This window comes from Perca flavescens, chromosome 7 (genome assembly GCF_004354835.1).
Source record: "Perca flavescens isolate YP-PL-M2 chromosome 7, PFLA_1.0, whole genome shotgun sequence".
NCBI lineage: Eukaryota > Metazoa > Chordata > Actinopteri > Perciformes > Percidae > Perca > Perca flavescens.
Genome location: NC_041337.1, coordinates 20,386,944 through 20,395,699, shown reverse-complemented (window position 1 = coordinate 20,395,699; position 8,756 = coordinate 20,386,944). Strand labels below are relative to the sequence as shown.

At 38.8% G+C, this 8,756-nt stretch overlaps 1 protein-coding gene across 1 annotated transcript; it reads left to right on the top strand.

The window, feature by feature from the left end:
- The first annotated feature begins 3,174 nt into the window (after positions 1-3,174).
- On the top strand, positions 3,175-7,604 carry asb8 (ankyrin repeat and SOCS box containing 8). The gene is made up of 4 exons (XM_028582960.1): positions 3,175-3,472; positions 4,650-4,825; positions 4,920-5,024; positions 5,523-7,604. Exons 1-4 carry the CDS (start codon positions 3,403-3,405, stop codon positions 6,156-6,158), a joined length of 987 nt encoding a protein of 328 aa, XP_028438761.1. The 5' UTR covers positions 3,175-3,402; the 3' UTR covers positions 6,159-7,604.
- The last annotated feature ends 1,152 nt before the right edge of the window (positions 7,605-8,756 follow it).

The window sequence follows — 8,756 nt, the reverse complement described above, 5'->3', positions numbered from 1 at the left end:
TCTCTGGAGGCCGACTCATTTATGCTCTGCTAGGTAGAGGTGGGATGCTGGGCCGCGTAAAGGCCCTCTACCTTTTTTTTTTTTTTTTTTTTTTTAAAGAATAGATGTCTGCAAGAACAATATGCACTAAGAAGAAAAGAACATGCATATATGTCATGTACATATACAAAGATATCACTAACACGCAATGAGACATCAGTTGTTTTTTTTTTGTGTGCTTAGGTTTGCAAGTATGACTGAAGGGTTGTCTGTCTGTGTATGCATTGATTGTTAAGCAACTTGATTGAAGTGCTACAGTGTGCTGTTGCACTGATGTAATGAAATGGATGATTTTTGATTTTTACATCAGACTCAGAATCATTGTCCTGAAACTGGACCGTGTGGTCTTCTAATGTATATTAATGAAATGTGTTCTATGGTGGTATTTTGACCCTAGTTTATAATTGGCTTAAATTGTTATCAGTCCGATATCAAACTGTCGATGTACGCCCCAGTCAGATGTGTGGTTTTGTTTGAAGCCGAAATCCACTTTGGGGGTTCTCACTGACCTGTTACCCACGGTGAACCTGCTTGCCTGGTCCAAAGTTTTCATGTTAAGTTTTTATCTATTTGAACCATTTTGGGTTGACCCACTCTGATGGATTCAGAACCTTGTCATGTTGATAATCAGTCAGGTTCTCTGTTTACATGTTTGTTTTGGTAGTAGGGTGACATTTTCCAAGAGGAAAAAAAAAAAAAAAAAAAAAAATAGGTTAATTTAATAAGATTTGACTGTTCAGTGCGCCTGGTGGTTTAGGTGAGATTTGGCTTTTCTACATCGTCACAGGATATCCAGGTTAAGCTTCTATCTGTGAATTGTTCTTAACAATGACATAGTGTCAAAAATAGACTGAGTGCTGTTAGCTGAGCATGATAGCTACATGATATTTGGCAGCCAAGTCGTGGGTATAAAGAAAATTGGAACATTTTCACGTGCTATGTGCCAGCTGCCTACGATTAGTGTGCTAGGATACGGTTTTGATTTTAATTGACAAGGTCTGCTAAATAATGTAGTCTATGGGAAACTTTTGGCCCAGCTAAACTGGATTTTGAAGAAGCTGTAGAGGTGTAGTTGCCTATGCTATTTTGTGATAACCCTTCACTAGAAAATGTGTGTGGGAGAATGTAATTGTTCTAGTACAGAATTTACAGAGGGAGGCTTTTGACAGCAGGTATCCACCACATTGTTTTGTGCTTTTAGGGTGAGTTTGCTGGGTTGTTTTTGTTGTTTGTTTCTCTTTTCTTTTTTTTTTTTTTTTTAAATGTTTGAAGAACAGATTGACTTAGAATTTGAAGCTTGACTCACTGTATGTATTGCTTTTTAAATTTATTTATTTTAATTCCGATGCACAACGCTTTTCTCCCAATCTTGGTAGGCTGGTTTCCCCAAAGTTGTGTGAAATCGCATTGGCAAAATAAAATCACGCATATGACATTTATATACTGTTGGAGATGTCAGCTGAGCGAAAATACTTGATGCATTGACTTTTTGGTTTAGTAATGCAGTAAAACGAGTAACCAATCACTGGGGCTGTTATTTCTTTTTCATTAATGAGTATGAGCAGCTAGTGATTTAGTATAATTAAATACATGCACTAACTTGTTTTTAAAAAGAATCTTACTCATGAGTAAACTAACCCTAACCCCACTCTCTTCCATATGGTTTGGGTTATTTTCTGTTAATTCGGGTTGGGGTGGCAAAAGGAAATATAGTAATGGATCAACCAAGTGTTTGAGACACAATCCTAGAACTGTATGAAATGTCACCAAAAATAAATTATTTTGATTTGGCTTTCCAGTGTCACATTTCTTTCTTTCTATCTTGTGTTTTGTACATACACTACACACATCAACGGTTTGATGGGTTGCTACGTTTTATACAAATGAATCCGCAGTGAAGTCATAAGTATTTAAATGCTTTCTGAAATTTAAAGGTGTCTTTAGCCCACTTATTTAACCCCTCTACAGTTTTGCGCTCTGCCCTGAACCTGACGGCTCCTGTCAAAGTATCAGGTTTCGGGTGGGGTTTGAGCCATTTTGTTAAATAAAGCTTAGTGCTGATGGTCTCAATTTAAATGTAATTGAGAAATTTCTCTCTTCTCAAACAGTGACAAATTGCCATATATCTGCATGTGTCTACATATGTTATGGGTTGCAAGATGAACAATGCCTACAGTAATCCTGCAGAAAAGTCAAGTCAATCAATCGTTTGGTCTATGAGATGTCAGACAATTGTGAAAAATGACCATTACGATTTCCTAAAGCCCAAGGTGGTGATATCTAACGGCTTCTTCTGTCCAACCAATAGCCCAAAACCATAAGATATTGAGTTTATTATCACAAGATGGAAAGTAGCAAAGCCTGACATCTAGGAGGCTTGAAATGATGTTTCGTATTTTTGCTTTAACAATTTTTTATGTATTAATAGTTTATGAAAATAGTTGCCAAACAAGTCTGACAAATGGATTAATCAAGTAATAGTTTCAGCTCTAAATATCCAAACCCTCTGGTCATTATACATATGATTCTAGAATAGTAATAGATACAGTAGGTAATGGTCTGTATCTGAATGTTGTTCAAATAATGCTAAAACAATGAATTAATTAATCATCTGATGAGCACGGTGGCTCAGTGGTTAGCGCTTGCGTGGGTTTCCTCCGGGTGCTCCGGTTTCTTCCCACAATAAAGACATGCATGCAACTAGGACTACAGTTGAAAATTAGCCGACTGGCTAACACTGGCGAATTTACAGAAATGTTGATTAATGTGCATTGTCCTAATATAAATAAATACATCTTCTAAAATAAATAAATCTTCATCTGACAGACAAGTACATTTAAGTAATTTATGAAAGAAAAAACTCCTATTTTCTCATTTGCTGTTCTGCGTTATATTAATGTAAATATATCTTGAGTTTAGTCGGTTTTGCGCTTTTCTGACATTTTGTGTACACAGTTCCAGGCGAAATACAAAACTGTGAGTAGAAAAACTGAAACACATAGTGAAGTATAGTAGTATATACTACTATAGTACTATGTCTGCGGCTTGTAGGCTTGTCTGTCCACCAGGGGCTGCGTGACCTGTCAGTCTTGAGAGATTTGTGAAGCCACTTGTTCGACTGTAACGTTACCTTAACATGGTCATGAACTGGAGCCATTCACGGCACGTGGATGCCTCCAGCCATACGTGCCTATTTTGGGAAAGAAAGTCGACTTGGTATAGACGTGCCTTGCATTCAGACATCATTAAAGCCGGTAACGTTAGTTATAAACAATACCAAGTATAAGAAGTTATCACAGAGTAAAGCGACATCCGGTTTAAAAGGCTCGAGACAGAGGGCGTGGCCGCTGACGCTCTGTGTTTATGTCGAACCGAGCAGCAAACAGTCAATATACGGTAACCTGTCAGACCTCTAGACCGTGGACCAGAAACGGTACGTTATCTAATTAGCATCGATAATTGTACGATGGTTGGTGCGAACATGGTTTGAAAGTGCATTCACAAGTATTTGAAGTGAATGTCATTCGATGTTTTCGCCTACGACTGTCGATTGTTCTTAGCATTTCGATGCTAACCTTAGCTAGCTAGCTAGCTAACTTGGCGGTAGCTGCCGGGAATCTTTTTGTTTTTACTCTAAAACCAGCCCGTCAGCGTTAAGCGGCTCTTGTGATTTTGTACATTACCATTAATCTGTTATTTTTTAAAAGCTGTCACATGGTTTGACCCTTTTGTTTTATTTTGTTGTGGACGTGGAGTATGTTCTTGTCAAGTGAGCTAACGTTAGCTGTCAGTGACATTCATTTGATTTCAAGTTACTTAGCTAGCTAGTTACATGGCTGATGCTGATATTCTGCTGGCAGTCAGCTCTCGGGCGACTTCAACATTAAGTAGTAGTAACAGCAGAATAACGTTATGCATCGGCTCTCAGAATAACAGTACAAGCATACACCATCTACATTGCATGATCGGAGCTACGATGTCCTGACAGTATTTGATAACCCCAAAACGAATATAAAGGAACGGGGAAAATTTGTCAATTTGTCAAATGTTATTTGTGTTCATTTTGGTAATAAAAATAAGCATTAGTGAGTGTCAACATACATGATTGTATGACATTTTGATCTTAAGATCAACAAGTAAGTAACTATAAAATTACTTCTTGGTATTTTGACATATGTGAATTTAAAAAAGTGGTTGTCTTAATAACAAACTCCAAAATAAAAGGAGATATCAATAGACTCCCAATATTCAATACAACTTGTCTAAGCAGACCTGATTATGTATTGCAAATTTAATTTCACATGAATTTTAAAGAGGTTTCTACAGTATGTGCTTATTTTTCTGTCACAATATTAACAAAACAATGGGCAAAGTCACTAACTTTGCAACACTACATTTTGAATCTGCAGGTAAAATTGTAAAATGTTAAAGCATGTGATAAGGAAATAGTCGCACAACACACACTCCCTTCCACTACATAACGAAAGGGCTAATCGCCCAAAACCTGAGGGACTTTTTAAATTAGGTATTGTTTTACTGTTTTTAAGGTTCAGTGATCTCCATTGTGTCTTACAGCTTTTAACCCCAACTTCTTGAAAAATATGTTTCAGCGTGCCTAGTGTCACCCCGGCCCGGGTGCCATGGTCCTCAGTTACACATGAGCTCTACTATGTGGTACATCATGCAAAGCATTCAAAGTAAATACTCACTGTCTGAACGGCTCATCCGCACCATTGCAGCAATTCGCTCATTCCCCCACGACAATGTGGAGGATCTCATTCGAAAGGTAAGCCTGTGCATCTTCCAGTCTGACTTAAAATATATATATCTCTTTGTGTCATCAGTTATATCAACATAATTTATCTCCTGTATGCCCTAAGGGAGCTGATGTGAACCGGATGCATGGCACACTTAAGCCCCTGCACTGTGCCTGTATGGTCGCTGATGCCGACTGTGTGGAGCTGCTATTGGAGAAGGGCGCAGAGGTACGTCATAAATGACTCCTACACTCAACCACAAGTCTTTAGATTAATTTACTACTTTCCACACAGCCCCTGTATGATATGAAAGTCAACCTGCAGAGATTTGAACCTTGTTTGTGATAGATAATCCATCACACAGAACATCCATGCAGGTGTGAACGGGAGCAGTTTTTAAAACTCTTCCCTGTTGGTGTGTTCAAGAAAGCTTTGACTTCTGATACTGTAACTGTAGGGCTCTGTTTTTGTGGCTGTGCAAGCAGCGCTACAACAGTTTGATATTTTCCTGTCCTTTAAATTCTCTTTGCCCGTCTGTGTGTTATTTTGGTGTCCAACTATCACACCCTCTGATCTATATTCCTCTTCAGCCAGCCCTTTTGCACTTTGTACTGCTGCACATACTTAAACCAAAACGTGAAGTGCACAGTCCATGTGCCTAAGACCTATCAGGCGTTGTTAACTCCTTAGCATAACATTGCTCTTTACATTACATTTTCTTATTAGGTGAATGCTTTGGATGGATACAACCGGACAGCACTGCACTATGCAGCCGAGAAGGATGAGAGCTGCGTGGAGCTACTGTTGGAGTATGGGGCCCAGCCAAACGCCCTGGATGGCAACAAGGACACTCCACTTCACTGGGCCGCCTTCAAAGATAACCCAGAGTGTGTGAGGGCACTGCTGGAGAGTGGGGCCTGTCCCAATGCCAGGGACTACAACAATGACACGCCTTTGAGCTGGGCAGCAATGAAGGGCAACCTGGAGAGTGTCAAAGTGCTTTTAGACTATGGAGCCCAGGTCCATGTGACCAACCTGAAGGGACAGACCCCTATCTCCCGACTGGTTGCCCTCTTGGCCCGGGGCCTGGGTACTGAACAGGAAGAGGAGTGCCTAGATCTGCTTTGCCGGGCGGCAGGGCGGTTTGAGATCCGACGGGCTGACGGCACCCTTCCCAGGGAGCTGAGTAAGGATCCCCAGCTGCTGGCAAAGCTGACCAACATGGTGGCTCAGGCTCCCACGCTTCGCTCTTTGGCACGCTGTGCTACCCGTCAGAGTCTTGGAGTCCAGTTCCTCCCCACTGCTGTAAAAGAGCTTCCTTTACCAGAGACTATCAAAGACTATTTACTGCTGAGAGACTGAGGATGAAACCATTGAAGAGCTCTCCGACCTCACTGGCTGGTTAATAGACCGCTAATCACACAGCATTTAATGGCAAGGCCATGTCTCCGTTGAATTGTCTGGCAGTGGCCCTCATTTATCAAACCTTGCTGAATACAGATTTATGCCCCAGGAGAGATGTTTAACCCCCTCAAAGTCTTTTTTATTTTTTGGTTGTTGGACAACATCTAAATGAGCCCTACAGATTGGCAAGTTTGATCAGTTTCAGTTGTAGGTAGTAGACTGCACCAGTCCAGGGTTTATATTGTTACATAAACTGCTAAAGAGTATGCACTTTTTGGTAACTCTGGTCTGGCCTGTTAAAAATGTCTTTTAGCCCACCCTGCATGCAGTACAAAAAAGAAACTATAACATCAGGGTTGTTATGCTTCATCATAGGAATTGACCTACATGAAGCTAGTTGTGTCCAATCACCCAGCTGTTCACAAAGAGCCAGTGCATCTTTTAAATTTTAAGTGGGCTTATTATTAATTTCTTGTATGCAACATTTACAAGTATTTAATATCAATACTTTTTAAAGATTAAATACAATTAAATATGGTTTTGTCACAGAACATGAGGAAAATCCTAAATGTTGAGTTTAGTGGTAAAACTAGTGTATCCTCATTGTATGATTTAGATTTAAATTGAATATAGGTTTATGAATGAGGGCTAATGTCTAATGATGCAGGTTGATCTCTCAGAGGATATAGTTCCTGAAGTACTGCTCAGGAACAAATGTTATGTAGTGTTTATGATAGTTGGAGTGGCCATCTTTCTCTCAACGACATCCCAGTGAACTCATAATGCAATCATTTTTGCAATACCAAGAAAAAAAAAAAAAAAAAAAACAACACATACACTTGAACCGAACAGAAAAGATTGTGCCAGATGGGAACTGTTTTGTTTATGTAGAAGAAAGGAAATGTTGCAGAATATTATCATTGGTTTCACAAAATGTGCCAGGCACACTAATCTATGCCTCCATTTAGCCCTCTGAAAATGTTCCACGCTGATGAAAGTGATGTCAACATGCAGTTGCCAAGAATGAATACATTTGTTTTGTTTTTTACAATGGTTCTTTTCAGTCTTAATTGCAAACGTTTGGGTTTTCAAAGGTGCTCCCTGGTCCAATGTTGTTGCAGCATATGTTTAAAAATACTTTATTTAAAAGGAAATGTTTAAATGTTAGATCCATGAAATGGCATGATTACTAATTTTTTTTTCCTTGAAAAAATTAACTAAATAAGCTTGCAAAATGTATTTACATTTGTTATGGCATATGTCTGGAAATTGACCATTTCTGTGCTTGATTTTGTTTTTCTTGTTCTGCTGCTGTATAAAAAATAACTCCTTAGATCACGTCTTGTGTACACCTGCAAAAGTGCTTTTTTCTTTGTCAATGAAAGTAAATGCCTTCATATTCCATTCATTGTCTTCTCTCCATTATTCTTCACATAAAAAAGGTGAACTCATGAAGTTGTTTACATGCACAGCTATGATACATCTAACAAATCAACAGCTGTAGTAGGCTAACAAAACGTACTGAACCCTATGCTGTATCAGTTTCATATTATTGGCCCGAATCAGATTAAGGTTTTATTTGCATAGGCCTTTTTCACAGCAGACATTTTGACTTCTCAGAGCAGGAATGGCACAGGCGTTACTGATAACATTATCATTGGCTCGGTTCTTTTCAAGTGTCGCAGTAAGTGACAATGAGCCGGAATGCACGACAACAGGACCCTGAAATCAAACCTAAATGGAGTGCAGCCATCATTCATTTAACTATTTACACCTGTGCTTCTCCTGCACCTTTAATACACTAGTTAAGTCTCCCTGTTTTGATTACAAAACCACTTTTCAGTGCTCAGTGCTTTCTGCAGCTCGTTACCTGTGACATAATGACAGAAACACATGCGGCTTTGTCACTGAAAATATACCCATATTTAAAATCTTAAGTAATATGCAACATTATTAACAACTAAGCTGTTAAATTTATTTTCACACTGAAAAATATATATACTTTGTAAAAATAGTGGTGGCTTTGGCAAAACATTAAAATGGTGAAGAAATAGCTGGTTACATTACATTGGTCTTAAAGCAGGGATCTTCAACAGGGGGTCCTCAGAGTCAATACAGGGACGCTGCCAAATTATTGTTAATTTTTGAAAGTTTTTTCAAAAATTAAAGTCTCAACATGAATCCAAAGCATTGGGCACATCCCCACTGCTTACTGGCCAATAGGTAAGGTAGTCACTAAGATAGCCATCCATAGATACAGTTTATCCAAGCATTCACTGTGCCACATGTATGTTTAACATTAAAACATGGTTTATAAAATCATGCCAACAATTTTTATGTTAATAGCGTAGTCTGCTATGCAAAAAAGGTATGTATAAAGGCTTTAGGCTGCCCTACACGTTATTGTAGGCTCAGTTTAATATGCAGCTTAATTTTATACAATATACTGTATGTAGTAGGGGGTCCCTGCTCTATCTCTCTTTCAGTTAAGTGGTCATTGGCTTAAAAAACGTTGAAGACCCCTGCTTTAAAATAAGGAAATTAACTTTAACACAT

Coding starts and splice junctions, on each gene's coding strand:
- asb8 (XM_028582960.1), top strand. CDS start 3,403: ATGTCGAACCGAGCAGCAAACAGTCAATATACGGTAACCTGTCAGACC. Junction 3,473..4,649: donor TAGACCGTGGACCAGAAACG/GTACGTTATCTA, acceptor AATATGTTTCAG/CGTGCCTAGTGTCACCCCGG. Junction 4,826..4,919: donor TGGAGGATCTCATTCGAAAG/GTAAGCCTGTGC, acceptor GTATGCCCTAAG/GGAGCTGATGTGAACCGGAT.